Here is a 16,999-nt window from a genome sequence, read left to right as displayed (position 1 = left end):
CTTATTTCCAGCCTAAGAATATTTTCCTCCACAGTCTGTATCTTGACCCCATGTTAGGTATCTTTGTGACTTCTGCTGAAGGTTTTTGAGTTGTTAATAATTAACGCTGAGCGCTTTTTCTCTTCTGACCTCTTGGAATCTCTCACCCTGTATGTGCTAACTGCCATTTGGAACCTATCTGCCTCAATGCCCCATTAGCTTTCTGTAGAATGATTCTGCTGTTCTTCTGCCTGTGTTCTCTTTCTCATTCCCCAGGAAAGACCCTTCAGTATCTTTGAGTCCTTTCTGTGTGTGTGTCACCAGCCAGCCTGCCTGATCCCAGTTCCTTTGCCTGTGAGCGGTGCCAAGGCCTGTGAACTGTGTCTCTGTGATCACTCTTGCATATGTTCCCTGCCCTGTATTTCCTCAGGGCAGACCTTCAATTGCTCTCCAGTGGACAGTTGCCAAATTCTCTCAGCTGGAGAAAGAACACAAAATTTAGCCTAAGTATGGGAGTATTAAGACTCCACCAGATTCTCATAGCTGCTGCATTTGCCTCCAATCTCTTCTGTCACTAGTCACCTTGACTGTGCAATTCATCCCCAAACATAAACTCATTTTAAAATAAAAAGGAAAGGGAAGTATTCAAAGATCACTTTTGTTTCATCAGTGGCAAGTGGCATTTAATCTGCCACTCTCTTGTCAGCTGTTATTTAGTCAGACCGATCATCCTCTATATTAGAATTTCGATCATCCCCTATTAGAATTTGTAACTAAAGACCCTTTTCGTCCATATTGGCCTGCAGACATGTTTTATTTGTTCTGCAACTTTTAAAACTATTAATCTTTTTTTTTTTTTTTGGTACTGGGGATGAACCTAGGGTGCTTTACCACATCCCCAGCCTTTTTTGTTTTTCTATTTTGAGGCAGGGTCTCACTAAGTTGCTGAAGCTGTCCTCAAACTTGTAATCCTCCTGCCTTAGCCTCCTTAGTCACAGGTGTACACTATCCCATTCAGTCTTATACTTTAAAATCATGGGATTTCCCTTAAAATTTAAAGTCTCAGATGAAGTTCAAAGAAATGTGAAAGTTTAAAGGAAAGATGGAATCTGGGGAAAAGGAGAAAAAATTAGACAAAACACATTCTTACCTACTGAAGTTCTTGGTCCATTTTTACCCTTATTTGTATTCTTGTAAATGTAGCAGTAGGTATCAAATTAATTTTTGCCAAACTACAGTTATATATTGTACATGTCTGTTTTCTATTACTGTAACAAATTACCCAAGGCAGGCTATTTTATAATAGGAAGAAGTTTGTTTGCCTTGTTGTTCTAGCGGTTCAAGGGCATGTTGCTAGTGATAGCTTACCTGTGCTGAAGGCCTCAAGGTGATTGGTATCACAATAGCCAGAGTACATGTGAAAGGAAGAAACCATGTAGCCAGACCAGAAGCCAGAGAATGGTTCAGGGTTCAGGTTCAGGCTTTTCTAACAACTCATTCTCTCCCAAGAACTAACTCAGGTTCCCATAAGAACTACCTTAATTCCTTCCAAGGGCACACCCCCTAAGGACCTCCCTCTAAGACTCTGCCATTTAAACCCCCGCCATTTCTCACATTGCCACTCTGATCAAGCTTCAAGCTTCTAACGTGAACCTTGGGGGACCAGCCACATCCAAACCAGTAGTTTCTTCCTGTAAGGACTAGGGCTCTGTGTAGAAAGAACAAAAGTTCTTTCTGCATTAGTAAATCTCAGGTGATCTCTATGGTGGTCTCAAGTGCAAGTTGTAAGTTGAGTGTCAATAACAACAAAAAATAAAACTGCATTTAGGTCCCTCTTTTCTCTGAGAGGGTTCACTCTTTCCCTTTCTCGATCAAGAGCGTATCCATTTTTCTATCCCTTCAATAAACTCATGCTTGCTGCCCTAAGCAATTCATCTGAAATCCTTGCAGTATGATGGCAAAGAACAGATGATCGAGGAGGGCCTCCGTGTTCGCTCTGGCTCAGCAGACTGCCTTGCCGTTCAGGGTTTTGTGTTCTTCACTCAATGAACTCTAGTTGCTTTGGTGACTTTTTTCTGGTTACTTTCTTTATTCTGCCTTTTCTAAACTTTTCACATCTCAGGCTCTTGGTGACTGGAGGAAAATCTTAAGGCAACTGTTAGTTTCTGAAGGCAACACTTTAGTGAAACTGGAAGTTTTCTTGATTAACCCTAGGTACCCCAAGGCCCTTAGGGGCAAGAGGCTGGAATTTCTTTTTTAGTTGTTTTTGTGGGCAAGTCTTGCCCACTGGAAATTGAAAGTTCCCAACTAGAGCAACACTCCAGTGGAATGCAAAGATCAGTGATTATAAGTCTCTGAATGCCAGTACCCACCAGGGTAAAAAGACCACTTTCTCTTCCTCTCACCTTCTCATTTTTATCTTCAGACCAGTAGAATGTTGAAGGACCTCACTTAAGGCTCAAGTATGTGGGGACTCTAATCAAATTAATGCATGATTCCTGCCCTGTCTACACCTTGTTTAGTTGCCTGCCAACTGCCACCATGGACCTCTGGATCTCCCTGATGCTAACTACCCTTAACTGAGACAGCAAGGACTTCGGGTCCCCTTACCCTGAATACCACCCTCTCTCAGCAGGAAGCAACTACGCTGAATCTTTACCCAAATACCCTAAAAGAATTTAGGGACCCAAGTCGTTGATAGGGTAAATGATAGGTAACAAACAGAACTGAGCAGTAGAAAAAGGAGGTTAAAGGGATAATATTATAGACTGAACCCCACATACAATTTGTTTGAGGCTACTCTGGCCTTAACTGGCTTAAGTCAATAAGATATGCTACACTGCCCAGCAAACAGCCTGTTATCTGAGGGAGAAATGCAGGCCCAACAGATCCCTCCCTGCTGATTAAAAACAAAAACAAAAACAAAAAACAAGTTACCCTGAAGTGGTAGAGGTGGGACGTTTGTGACCTTTATCCAGACAGATTCCAGGACTCAGGGAGACAGGAACCTTAGAAGCAAAGCAAATCTGTAAGAACAGGCTCCAATTAGAACCTTCTAATGTGGGCGACAGTGACCCAGAGTTGCTTTGGATCTTTAGCATGTCATTGTAAAATGTCCCCTTCCAGAAGTAAGACCAGGGTTCAATGTTCAGCACCACAAAAAAAAAAAAAAAAAAAAAGGTAAGACCATGATCAGTGGGGACTTCAAAGTCTGATGCTAGTCAAAAGTCAAGAGGTGAAACTGGGCAGAGCTCTTTGGAAACTTCCGTGATACTCCCAATAAAACAGGTCAGGAGAATGCATTGTCCCTCTCTTTTCTGAGGGGGACCTATTCTCCCTTGAGTATGTTCCTTTTCTCCCTCTCCCTATCCTGTCTTAATAAATCCATGCCTGCCTATAAAAATATATTAAGTATGCATTTAAAAGTATACTCAAACTTATATCGTATTTAAAAAATATAACCAGAGCCAAGTATAGTAGTGCATGTCTGTAATCCCAGTGGTTTGGGAGGCTAAGGCAAGAGGATTGTAAATTTGATGCCAGCCTCAGCAACTTTCAGAATAAAAATAAAAAGGAAATACCCCTGGATTCAATCCTCAGTACTATTATTACTCCTACTAATAATAATGATGTATATGTGCATGTGTGTATATGTGTGTGTATATGTGTGTGTGTGTGTGTGTATCCATGTTCACAGATTTTAATGCAGAAAAATAAATGTTCCACAAGATTATAGATTTTTTTCTATAACTTGGCACAATTTATAGCAGAATCTGGAGAGAATTAAAAAGATGTTTGACAGAATGAAATGACCATGCTGGAGAACAACTGATAAAGAATCCAAATCATTGAATATGAGAAATATAACAGTCATGAGTTAGAGTTTATGCTGTATTTAATGTAGTTGGTCCTTTTTGAAATTTAACCACATGCTAAGTTATTTATGTGGCTAGAGTGTCATACTACTGGTTCCTTACCTGCTTTCCCCTCCCTCAGATACAAGCATATAAATAAGTTTTTAAAAGATAATTTGCTGGGTGCAGTGGCACACACCTGTAATCCCAGCAATTCAGGAGGCTAAGGCAGGAGGATCACTAGTTCAAAGTCAGCCTTAGCAACTCAGCAGGCCCTAAGGTCTCACTAAGTTAACTATCTCAGAAACAAAAATAAAAAGGGCTGAAAATGTGGCTCAGTGGTTAAGCACCCTGAGTTCAACCCCTACTACCAAAAAGAAAAAAAAATTATCTACATCTTTTTAACCTCTAACAATTTCAGAACGAGGTAATATGGCACTAATAACAAATGTTGGGGGAAATGATACTCTCAGTCACCATAGGAACTTTGGAATGTCTGTCCCTGGGCTCACTTCATGGAGTGGTCTTCTAGGTAGGGTTGTGGTGTTAATGATAACCAACTCATACAGGGCTCAGTGTTTGACAGGCACTGACAGGCACTACCATAGGTACTTTAGCTTACAATCTGTACCACAATCTTTTGAAGTACTTGATAGCATTATTCCCATTTTACAGATGGGAAATTGAGGCACGGAAAGGTTTAGTAATTTACTTATGGTTCCAGCATTGGTGAATGGAGGAGCTAGGGTTTTTATGGTGGTTCTGTAGTCTGTGCTGTGGTCCATTTCTGTGTGTGCCTCTTTCAGATTAAGCCTTCTGTTACTGTGTTTGTCCTTCCTTCATGTCCCTTATTTGCCTTACCTACCCATAGATGTTTGAATTAAGACATGCCCAACACCTTTGTACCTGGTTCCAACCCTTTTCTTTATTGTACATACTTCAAATTCCACTAAGGCTCAATTCAGGCTGGACACCTTACTCACTTTCCTCCCTTCTCTGGGCTTGTACAACCCTTCACCTAGGTTTTTTTTTTTTTTTTTTTAAACACACCTGTTGTTTAGCTAACTATTCATTTGAAAGTGTTGATTCTCCTGTGTTTTAATCTTACATTCCAGAAGATTAATGCTTTTTCCCCCTCAAAGTTCTCTGCCCATTGAATATATCCTTAACTTTTATGTTGAAGTCATCAATAGAGATCAAACCAATTCATGTATATAGCAACTAACTTATATATTAATAAGCACAATGCAATTTCTGCTTGGTTTCCTTTGATGCTTGCTTGTCCTTTTGTCTTTGGCCATCAGACCTGGGCAGGGAGCCAGTTCCCAACCAGGTTTCACTGGGTGCTATTCCACTGAAGAGCAGTAAACACCCTTATCCCCTAGAACCAGTAATGGCAAGTTATAAGACCTCTAGCACCTCGCTGGACTACTTTAGTTAGCCAAGTCTTGGTAACCTGTAACCCATGAGTCCTAATTCTACACCAGCTTCTGTTGAATTAGGTGTAATTAGAATTACACCTGCTTCTTCAGTAGCTCGAGTTTTCCAGCTACTTCTAGAGAGATTTTGGAAAACTTTTTTAGTTCTAGAATCTTACTTGAGTGAATTTGAATCTCATTTTATAAACTTAAGGATACAAGAAATGTAACTTGATCTGTATTTTAATACTTCCTTCTTCATTCTTAAGGCAGACACTTACTTCACTGAGTTTAGGAATTCCTCCCTGTCACAGTTTGCTTTTAGGTTTTGGAGGATCTTATACGATGCCCAGGCATCTTGGGTTGAAGAGGCCATCTGGGTATCACTCATCCTCTGCCTATACCATTGTTTTACCTGGTCTTGGTGAGTTTTCCCAGCAGGTTGCCCTGGCATAGTCCTTTTTGTATTTGTAAGAGCCCTTCAAGCCCATTAATGCTCACTTCTTTTCCTGTCAAAGCCTTCAGAACACATTTTAGACCCTGGGAAGAAAGAGGTTGTCTCAGGCCCATCTGCAAGACATCATGCAAGCTCTTGCTACTTTTATGCCTTTTTTGGTACATGAAATCATCTTGTTTCTCCTTTACCAAGTGGAGCTTCAGGAACCGCCTAAGGCCACTTGAGGCACAATCTTCCTGAAATACCTTGCACCCACCTCTCTCTACCACCTTGCCTCTTTGCACATTTCTTTCTGAGTATGAGGCACAGGCCAACTGCTTCAGATTGCCCAGACCTAGCTGGAAGTCTCTGCATTCTGGTTTTTTTTTTTTTTTAAATCATTGGCTCTTAGATATCTGTCCATACTTTTCTCATTTCATCCCACACTCTTTTCCCCTCCCCACCACCTAGCCTAGGGAATCATTGATATTGTTGGAGGTTTCTTATTATCAGGTAACCTAAATGAGAGTGTGCATGCATGTGTGTATGTGTGTGCACACACGAATGTATGTTTAAATTCTCTGGAGGAGGTAAGATTTTCAAATCCAAAAGAAGAAAGATACTCTATATAATGTTTCACAAGTGTTTTACAGAAATTAGGTGTAAGAGTTCAATAATTTTTTTTTAAAGAGAGAGTGAGAGAGAGAATTTTTAATATTTATTTATTTATTTTTAGTTTTCAGCGGACACAACATCTTTGTATGTGGTGCTGAGGATTGAACCCGGGCCGCACGCATGCCAGGCAGCGAGTTCAATAAATTTTAATCAAAGAAATTCTTTTTTTTTTTTTTTGAGAGAAAGAATTTTAATATTTATTTTTTAGTTCTCGGTGGACACAACATCTTTGTTTGTGTGTGGTGCTGAGGATCGAACCCGGGCCACATGCATGCCAGGCAAGTGCGCTACCGCTTGAGCCATATCCCCAGCCCCAATCAAAGAAATTCTCTTTTCGGATGAGACCTTCCCTCTTAGTTTTTGTTTTGTTTTGTTTTTGTTTTTGTTTTTGTTTTAAAGAGAGAGTGAGAGAGGAGAGAGAGAGAGAGATAATTTTTTAATATTTATTTTTTAGTTCTCGGCGGACACAACATCTTTGTTGGTATGTGGTGCTGAGGATCGAACCCGGGCCGCACGCATGCCAGGCGAGCGCGCTACCGCTTGAGCCACATCCCCAGCCCTTGTTTTTGTTTTTGTTGTTGTTGTTGTGTGTTTGTGCTAGGGATTTGAATCCAAGGGCACTCTGCCACTGAGTCACATTCTCATCCCTTTTTATTTTATTTTTTTAAATTTTGAGACAGGATCTTGTTAAGTTGTTGAGACTGGCCTTGAACTTGTGATGCTCCTGCCTATTTCTGGGCTATTTGTACTCATACCCTATCACTGAAGTACAAACTATAGAAATGGTTGACTACTGGTTGTATTTGCTGGGTAGGAGGAGTGGGAGAACTGTGAGAAAAACTAAAGGAAACACTAGGTCCTAGAGAAAAAAGCTTGATGATATTTACAATTTTGTCATGCCCTATAACATCATGTGAACGAATATGCTCATGTGATCCCTACTGGACAGGGCTCAGAGTAGCTTCCTAGGCCCACACTGACCTAAACCAAAACTTCTGGGGCAATTCTGTATGACCCACAGAGCCTTCAAGATTTTAGGAATTGAACTTCTGCACAGGTTCCTTCTTCTCTAAACTTCTCTCCTTGAAAGAAGGAATAGAATGAGTACTTATCTCATGGAATCTAGCCAAATTCAACTAACATCCCTGCAAGCATTGTAGGCACTTAGGAGCTATTTAATAGTAACAATAAAGGGATTAACAACAGTTTACTGTTAGTTCTCTCCCCTTTCACAGTCTGAAAGAATCATGACAGGGGCTGGAGGATAACTTTCTATTTTCTAATTTATCAACATAATTCCAAACATAAGCATAGTTTTTCTGTGAGCACCTTCCTGGGTACTTTTCCACTAGGTACCCTTTCTTGCTCCTGTAGTTTTTTTTTTCCCCCTACATAAACAACTTGTCCCTCTTCTAATTCGCAGTCTGTCCCCACACTGCCCCATCACTGTTGTAAACAACACAGGTGGTGATTCAGAAGTTCTGCTAGTGCAAATGAACATAAGCTAACAAGCAGAAGTTCTGGAAAGGTGTAGGCAAACTCAGTCAAGTCTGTGCACATGCCACAGGAAGGAAACCCACATGGGTCTTCTTGTGAAATGAGTGATCTTCTCTTACCTGTCCTGTAAAGACAACTCACTTATTTTAGAGCTTGCCTACAGCTGAACAAACAAAACTTTGTCTGAAATATTTAATGAAGTTTTCATTTAAATTTAAAAAAAGAAGAAAGAAAGAAAGAAAGAAAATTCACACCAGAAAGTATCAGAGCCAAGACTGCTATTTCTTTGTTCATATTTCATCATTTTATGCCTATCAAGCTACGTGTCCTGTGAAGATTGCAATGAAAGCCAAGTGCGGTGATACACACCTATCATCTCAGCAACTTAGGAGAGGCCATTAAGCAAGAGTCTGTCTCAAAATTAAAATATAAAAAGGACTGGGGATGTCACTCTGTTGTAAAGTGCCTCTGGGTTCAATCTCCAGTACAAAAAAAAAATTGGAATGGATGGTGCCTGATCTCTTTTAGTTGATAACAGTGCTGATAAGGGTTTATTGTGTCTGCGCCAATACAATGATCTTCAGCTATGTCCTGGCAAACCTCAACATTCCCCAGGACAGATTGACATTTTACCACAAAACTTGAATGACAATTGTCCTTTTCCAATTTGCTAAGGACCTTAAGTTGATTGTTAGACTCCTCTGTGCCTTCTGTGCCTGTGTACATACTCATGCCCCCTGCCACACACACACTCATATGTTTGTTTAAGGACATTTACCCTAACTTTTTCAGTCAGTTGAGCAACTGATGTCAAAGCACATATAGAAATTGGATTATTTTATTAATACTGGGTTGCTCTGCTACCATTTATACTTGCCAGCAAATGAATAACAGGATTCCTGAAATAGCTGTTCTTTCTTAGATTAATTGCCTTGTTCTTGTTTTCCATGAATATTGGCTAATGGTTTTATAATGCTGTGTTTTCCAGTCCTTTTCATGACAAGATATCTATATATCTACAGTGATAATATTTATATGGGACACTGGGTAAATTGATCAGGAGTGTGGCTGTCCTGTGTGCAGGACCCACCTGTTCCTCCTCAAGGCACACCAGTGTGCCCCCCCCCCCACAGGCTGGAAAGCTGTGTTATGGTGTGTTGCAGGCATCACATAGTCCTGATTTCTGCTAACACTGCTCCCTTGATCTTACAGTGGCATTAATAATTTCTCTAATGAGCACTGTCACTCTCCAGCTGGGCCCCTTCCTGAGATCTTGAAGAAGTGGAAAAAGGGAAAGAAACCTTGCAGGGTCTTTGCTTTGTAGGTTACTTAGGCCTCTTGTTTCTCTGAATCACTGCAACCAGGTAACTTTCTGTGACTACTAGTGCAGCCTCCATGGTTTCAGGGGTCTGTATGTTCTTTGCACTTTTCTGAAAAGCTCCTGGTTATGTCTGAGCTGGTCTGCTTCTAAATCCAGGGCCTCAGCTAACCTTGTTCCTTTTCTCTAGCACACTCATTCCTTTCTCCTGCTCTGAAAACAACCAGACATACCTACGTATATAAGCTTTGAAGCACTTTAAAAATACTTTAAGTAAATATTAAGCTTTCTTCTCTTTTATTTGCATTTAACATATTATTCTTCCACTCCTAGTATATTATTGGAACTATGACAATAGTTTAGGAAGCAAAATTTAAAAAAAAAAACAAAAACCCTGAATCCTAGAATTTACAAATCCTAGTTCTGAGTCTCAGAAGAACCATTGTCCAGCTAAATGGACAAGTTCAGGTTATTTCTAAGTCTTCTCAATAAATTGAGATTGATAATATCCATCCAATTTCCCTCTTGAAGTGGTTTGAAAATGAAAGAATGTCTCAGGAATGATTTTTTTTCTCAGCCCTAAAAGGTAAATACAATTTGTTGTTATATCAAAAGTGTCCAGTGAACCCTCCAATCCAGTGGCTGTTGCTTGTAAGAACTCAAATGCTGAGTTTAGTCTGTGATCCCAGCTATTCTGGAGTCTGAGGCAAGAGGATCACAAGTTTGAGGCCAGTCTCTGCAACTTAGCAATACTCCTGTCTCAAAATAAAAACAAGTAAAAGAACTAGAGATGTAGTTTAGTGGTAGAGCATCCCTGGGTTTAATCCCCAGGCTCACAAATATTATTAAAAATAAATAAATCAAAAGTATTGGGAATTTAGATCAGAGGTATAGTGCTCCTGGGTTCAATGTTCAGTACTAAAAAAAAAAAAAAAGAAAGAAAAGAAATGCTGAGTTGTGAGTGAAGCTGTCTCTCAGGAGCTGACCAAGTTGACACTGTTCTCTTTATTTTCTTCCTGCAGAGTCACCTTATACACTCCCTGGGACTGAGCCATCACTTGATTGCACTGAATTTTATCATCGTTTCTTTCGGAAAGAAAAGTGCATGGTCGTCTGCCCAAGTGAATGTGACCGACACTGACTTTGATGGGGTGGAAGTCAGAGTGTTTGAAGCCTCTCCAAAGCCACAGGAGCTGCTGAGACGCAGTGTTGTTTATATCCACGGAGGAGGCTGGGCCTTGGCCAGTGCAAGTACGGCTGGGTCACCCTCGGATTGCTTGGAGTTGTGGTTGGCCCTGGGGAGTAATGTGGTTGAGTTTGTCTTTCTTCAGGGGTAAGAAGAAGGGAACCATTTGTCTTCTTCTCCTGGACCGTCCCATTTATCTCTGGGCAAATTAAATTAAATTAAATTAAATTATTAGTAGTGCCTGCTTTTTCACTTAAAAGTTTTCTGGTTTATTGGCATGGTGGTGCATGTCTGTAAGTGATTAGGAAGCTGATGGAGGAGGATTGCAAGCTCAAGGCCAGCCTCAGCAATTTAGCTAAGCCCTTAGCAATTTAGTGAGACCCTGTCTCAAAATAAAAAATAAAAGGAACTGGGTTGTAGCTCAGTGGTAAAGCCCCTGGTTTCAATCCCTAGTACCTCCTCCTACCAAAAAGATAGAAAGAAAGGAAGAAAGGGGAAGATCTTTGTTTGAATGATAAATTACATGATTATTGTATATATAAAAGGTTTTTTTTGTTTTTTGTTTTTTGTTTTTTTTGCTTGTAGGTTTGCTTCTTAATGCAGACAGGCTGTTTTGAAAACATTTTTTCTTATGATCTAAATCATCAATCAACTTCTTATGAAGTGTCAATGATAGCTTTTTATACAAAACAAGGTGAAGTTTCACTGTGCCAGAATATGAGGGAATTATTTATAGCTCTTTTGCCAACTTAACACTTTTGTCTTTCCATAGAAAGTAGGGCAGATATTTCTTAATGTACATGTTATTATCTTAGCAATATCTTATCCACTTAGGAAACCAAAGATTAAAATATAAAAGGTATGCAACCATTAAAGAGAAGTAATTTCCCCAAGTTCAAGAACATTTTTTATAGAGTTGGATCTCTTTCATGAGTAGTAATGTAGTGGGTTTAAATGGCAGACAGCAAAGCAAAGCAACCAGGAAAAAGCCTGCCTCAGAGGAAGTCAAGGCCTTTGCTCTGCCTGAGGAGACTATGGAGCTACTTCCTTGTCTTTAGCACAGAACTTTTGGCCTCCTCTCTATTTAAAGGCAGTAGCAGGACTGGGTTTGTGGCACAGTGGCTGAGCACTTGCCTAGCATGCATGAGACCCTGGGTTTGATCCCTAGTACCTGAAAGAAAGAAAGAAAGAAAGAAAAAAAAGGCAATGGTAACTTGTCCTGTTTTTTTATTTTGCTATTATATATATTTTTAAATGAAGACAAGGTCAGAAACTATAAATGTCTCTAGAAATCCTATTTTATTTAGCTTTATATTTATCATTTATTCCTTTTCTTTTTCTTGTTTTGGTACCAGGATTGAACCAGGGATGCCTAACCACTGAGCCACATTCCTAGACCTTTTTTTTTGGAATAGCGTTTTTTTTTGGGGGGGGGAGGGGATAGCATTTCACTAAGTTGCCAAGGCTGGCTTTGAACTTGCAATACTACTGCCTCAGTCTTCCAAACTGTTGGGATTTCAAGTGTGTGCATTGTGTACTCTTTATTTTTATTATTTTATTTTGAGACACTCTACCACTGAACTATATTCCTAGCCCTTTCATTTTTTATTTTGAGACAAGGTCTCACAAAATTGCCTAGGCCGGCCTTGAACTTGAGATCCTTAGCTCCCTAGTCACTTGTGTTACCGTGCCAGCCCATCCTTTATCCTTTTATTCACCAAGTATATGAGCTTAATCAAGACTTAATCAAGACTGAAGGGCTTCCTGGCATGTAGGACTTTCAGTGCAAAAACTCAAAGTTTTGGGCAAACGTGGACCAATGGTCAGCCTGTGTGCTGGGGGTAGGGGTTCAACAGAATCTCTGCCTTAGAAAAGTCTGAGTCTATAGCACGGACACTTGCTAGATGAGATATCTCATTGAAGGATAGGAAGTGTAGGTGCCAGGAATGGCATGGATTACAAGAGTTGATCAGAACTTCTCTGTATAATTTTCATTAATCATGTCTGCTGAAAAAAGAAGTGGGATTGGTGGAGGTATACAGGCGGATATGTCACTCATAAACTTCTGGTTCTAAGGGTGCCTTGTAAAGGCCATAGATAAAGAAATATTAAACCAGGCGCAGTGGCACACGTTTATAATCCCAGTGGTTTAGGAGGCTAAGTCAGGAGGGTGATGAGTTCAAAGCTAGCCTCAGCAACTTAGTGAGGCCCTAAGCAACAGGGAGACCCTATCTCAAAATAAAAAATTTTTTAAAGGACTGGGGATATGGCTAAGTGATCAAGAAATCCTGGGTTCAATCCCTGGGACCAAAAAAAAAAAAAAAAGAAAAAGAAATAGGAAATATTAGGCTCTCTTTTTGCACAATATAGATCTTAATTTATTGCAAGAACAATTAAGGGATTAAATATTAAATTCTTACATATTAAAATTGCCTCTGTCCCTTAAGACTTTTGGGTCTTCCTTCTAAGAAATGCTAGGACTTTCTAAAATTTTATTTATTGATTTAAGGAGAAGAACACATTGCTCAAATTGATAATGTTTCTGAATCACAACAAATGAGCATGTTAAAAGAGCAAAAGTTCATAAGTCTAAGGAGGAAACTGCTTATTCACTGTGATTTTTAAAAAAAATTTTGGTAGGTATACATTTTGAAAAGTTGCAAAGTAAGAATTAATTTGCTGTATTTCCTATTGCCTGTTATGAAATAAATGTTTAGTTAGTTAAAAACATATTCAAGATTAATCTAATATGGATTTCCTGTTATTTATTATTATAATTGCATTTTGTCAGAAATCAAATTTGATTTTTGCATTTTTACATATAATTCCAATAAGAAGACATTTGTTCACATTCACTTTTTATTATTTGTTTTTATTATTAAATGAACTCCATGTCTAAAAATAATCCATGCTTAGCAAAATTTATGACAGTATTAAATGACCCATTTTATAGTGATTACCCCTTTGTCTCTTTTAGAAATCAAGTATTATGATGAGCTGTGCACAGTGATGGCTGAGGAACTGAATGCTGTCATTGTCTCCATTGAGTAAGTAATTATTGCCGGTCACAAATTTTTTTTTATTAAGAAGAGATTCTAGATAATAGTAGCTCTATTCTATAAGCGCTAAAACAGAAGATAAATAGAAGGTCTAGAGTGGTAAGAGATTTATCCAATGTCATACTTAATCTGGAAAAGTAATTACTTCTGATATAGCTTAAAATTTCTTGAACTAGCTCAATAACACCTTGAATTACCTACTTATTTTAGTTTTGGAAACTTTGGATAGCTAGTCTGGTGCATACTTTAAATATTTCTTTTCAGCTGGGCACAGTGGCACCCACCTATGATTCCAGCCACCTGGGAGGCTAAGGCAGGAGGATCATAAGTTTGAGAGCAGCCTCAGTAATTTAGTGAGACCCTGTCTCAAAATAAAAAATAAAAATGGCTGGGGATGTAACTCAATGGAAAAGTGCCCCTGGGTTCAATACCCAGTTATTATCTCTCTCTCTCTCTCTCTCTCTCTCTCTCTCTCTCTCTCTCACACACACACACACACACACACACACACACACAAATTCGAATTCTCAATTACCTGCAAAATTTGATACTTTTTTTTTTGGTCTACAGTTCTATTTATTCAAGAAAGATACTTTAAAAAATTTAAATTCTTTTTAGATATACATGACAGTAAAGTGTATTTGGACATATTACAATATGTCAAGTTATACATGCAGTATAACTTATTAGGATCCCATTCTTGTTGTTGTACATGATATAGAATTATACTGGTCGTGTATTCATATATGAGCATAGGAAAGTTATGTCTGATTCCTTCTACTTTCTTTCCTATTCCCATCTCCTCCCTTCCCTTCATTCCCCTTTGTCTAATCCAATGAACTTCTTTTCTTCCCCTCCTTCCCCTCTCTTGCTGTGGGTTAACATCCACAATTCAGAGAGCATTCAGCCTTTGGATTTGGGAGACTGACTTATTTTACTTAGCGTGATATTTTCCGGTTCTGTCCTTTTACTGGCAAATGCCATAATTTTAAGGATATAATTATTACTCCTTGCTGGAGTAGTGATCTTAATGCTTTGAATTGTCTCTATCAGTTCTTTTTAAGACATTTTTTCTGGGCAACTAATTATGTGAGCAATAATTGTGACATTGTGATGATGGTCATGAAGAAACACTGTGCCTATGCCATGCCAGGCATTGTGCAGGAGCTTTAGCATCTGCAGTCTCTCCATCTTTAGTTCTCTGTTCAGATTTCATCCTCTCAGACAGCCTATAACCACCTTACATAAAATAGCAGTCCACCTTCCTCTGGTTTACAACTTCTAAAGATAACCAGCAATATTAATTGTTTATTGTAGTAACTGGAAATGGTATGAACTTAATGAAGGTGGGGATTTTAGGGACTTTTGTCTGTTTTGTTCATTGCTTAATCACGACTGGTCAGAAAATCCCCTGGCATAGAGTGGGCATTCAATAAACATTTACAGAATACATGGAGAATTGTACTTAATTCTTACATAAAGCACCCATATTTTTATATTTTCTTCATAGATGAGGAAGTTGAGACCTGAGAAACTAAATCATCTAGTAATAATTATATCCTTAAAATTATGGCATTTGCCAGTAAAAGGACAGAACCGGAAAATATCACCTAGGATTGAATAGCTAACTAGTCACATACACAGGATGGAAATTGAACCCAGACAGATTGCTTCCAAAGTCCCTATGCTTTCTTGACCTAATATCAAATCAAAATCTGAAGAAGCTGATAATGCTGAGCAACAGGGCTATGACCATATCATCCACTCTCATGCCCTGAGGTCATCCAATCTCCCCTTCCTTCCGCCTCTCTGGCCATTCAGGGCTCTTGCCCCTACTCCAGTTCTGAGATCAGGAGAACCCTTTCTTTGGCAGTCTTGGGTCAGAGTCATTAGTCAGTTCTGACCCTGTGGACAAAAGCCCAGAGTCACATTGAGTGGAGCTGTGGCTTCCTCCTCAGCAGATTTGGCTCCAGATACCTCTGGACAATTCCCAGGGACCACTCTCAACTCTGAACTCTCAAGTAGGTCTCCTGGATCTCCCATGGATTCTCAGGGCATTTGGGGAAAGCAGAAACCTTCACGTAAATGATGGTGCCTCTGGCCTGGGCAACTGGCCGGAGGAAAGAGGAGAGCCAAGGTCCACGATGGCACAAAGCCCTGTAGCTTTTTGCTAAGGAAGAAAGTGCAGGGACCCTTCAGTGGTGAACTGTATAGCTCCAGCTCCTTGCAAGTCTGAGAAAAGGAGAGAAGTTGACTTGCTTTCCCTGGTACCACAAGGATTCTCCTTTCATCACACACAACTTGCCCTTAGGCTTCAATATAGTTCAACTAGCAACACTCTCTGAACTTCCAAGACTTCCTCCACCCATCAGCATCTGTCTCAAGTAAAACAGGTATTCATCTGAGTCTAGACCTATCTTAAAACACAGAAGGATACATAAAATTTGGGGGTTGGGGTTTACTGGGAATTGAACCCAGGAGTGCTTTACCACTGAGCTACATCCACAGCCCTTTTTATTTTTTATTTCAAGATAGGGTCTTGCAGAGTTGCTGAGGGTGACTCTGAACTTGTGATCCTTCTGCCTTAGCCTCCCAAGTAGCTGGGATCACAGGTGTGTGCCACTGACCTGGATGATAAGATATATTTAAGATTTTATTTTATTTTATTTTTTAGTCAGATATGGTGGCTAGCCTTGGCAACTTGGAGAGATCCTGCCTCAAAATAGAAAATAAAAAGAGCTGGGGTATAGCTCTGTGGTAAAGCACCCTTGGGTTTAATCCCAAGTAGCATCAAAAAAGAAAAAAAAAAAAGAAATTTAGGGGCTGGGGCTGTAGCTCAGTGGCAGAGCGCTTGCCTAGCATGTATGAGGCACTGGGTTTGACCCTCAGCACCACGTAAAAATAAACAAATAAAATAAAGACATTCTGTCCATCTATAACTAAAAATAAAAATAAAAATAAATAAATTTAAAGGACTACAACTTAGAGGGATTGCTGTCACCTTAACTTAGCTTGTACCTAATCTATATAATGTAGCATCCAGAAGTTTATCTACCGGGAAACCTCACAGTGCAGTGTTCAAGCACTGTTACTCATAACTGTCTAATCCGCAGTCACAAATGTATGTGCAAATGGGAATCTTCCCTGTGTGTTTAGATTGTGACTGCTGGGAAAAGAAAACAGGAATCTTTCTTTTGGGTTCCCAGTACCTAGTATAAGGCTTAGAACATCCATGCCAAGAGAGTGTATCTCAAGTTGAGATAATGATATCAGAGGGCTATCTTGCAGGTCAGTTTAGACAATTGATATAAAACGGCTCCAGATGTTCAAAAGCACTAGACAATCTGCAAGATTAATGTTGTAGCCCAAAGCAAAAGGTCAACTTACAAATGTACTTATTTACCAATGTGTGTTTGGAACTTTTAGCACATTTTATTCCCCAGAAATGAGATAAGGTGTTAGGGTTCATGCCAGCTACAGAGAGTCTTATCATCTATGCTCTAGTTGGGGTGTAGCCAACATCACATGATGCTGCTCCTGGAAAGAATGTTCAGGGCTCTAACTTGGGAAGGCATTT

The 16,999-nt window shown here is 39.5% G+C and overlaps 1 protein-coding gene across 2 annotated transcripts in view; it reads left to right on the top strand.

Moving 5' to 3' along the window:
• Positions 1 to 16,999, top strand: part of Nceh1 (neutral cholesterol ester hydrolase 1) — a 66,015-nt gene that overhangs the window by 33,523 nt on the left and 15,493 nt on the right. The window contains exons 2-3 of one of the 2 annotated variants that reach the window (XM_078043649.1): positions 10,200 to 10,428; positions 13,341 to 13,410. In XM_078043649.1, the coding sequence (XP_077899775.1) occupies positions 10,200 to 10,428; positions 13,341 to 13,410 (299 nt within the window). Of the gene's footprint in view, positions 1 to 10,199; positions 10,429 to 10,467; positions 10,511 to 13,340; positions 13,411 to 16,999 lie in introns of those variants that run through there. The other variant, XM_078043650.1, reaches the window with a different exon arrangement.

Source organism: Ictidomys tridecemlineatus, chromosome 3, assembly GCF_052094955.1.
Source record: "Ictidomys tridecemlineatus isolate mIctTri1 chromosome 3, mIctTri1.hap1, whole genome shotgun sequence".
NCBI classification, from domain to species: Eukaryota; Metazoa; Chordata; class Mammalia; order Rodentia; family Sciuridae; genus Ictidomys; species Ictidomys tridecemlineatus.
The sequence above is the reverse complement of the archived record's forward strand: the minus strand, read 5'-3'. Positions and strand labels throughout refer to the sequence as shown.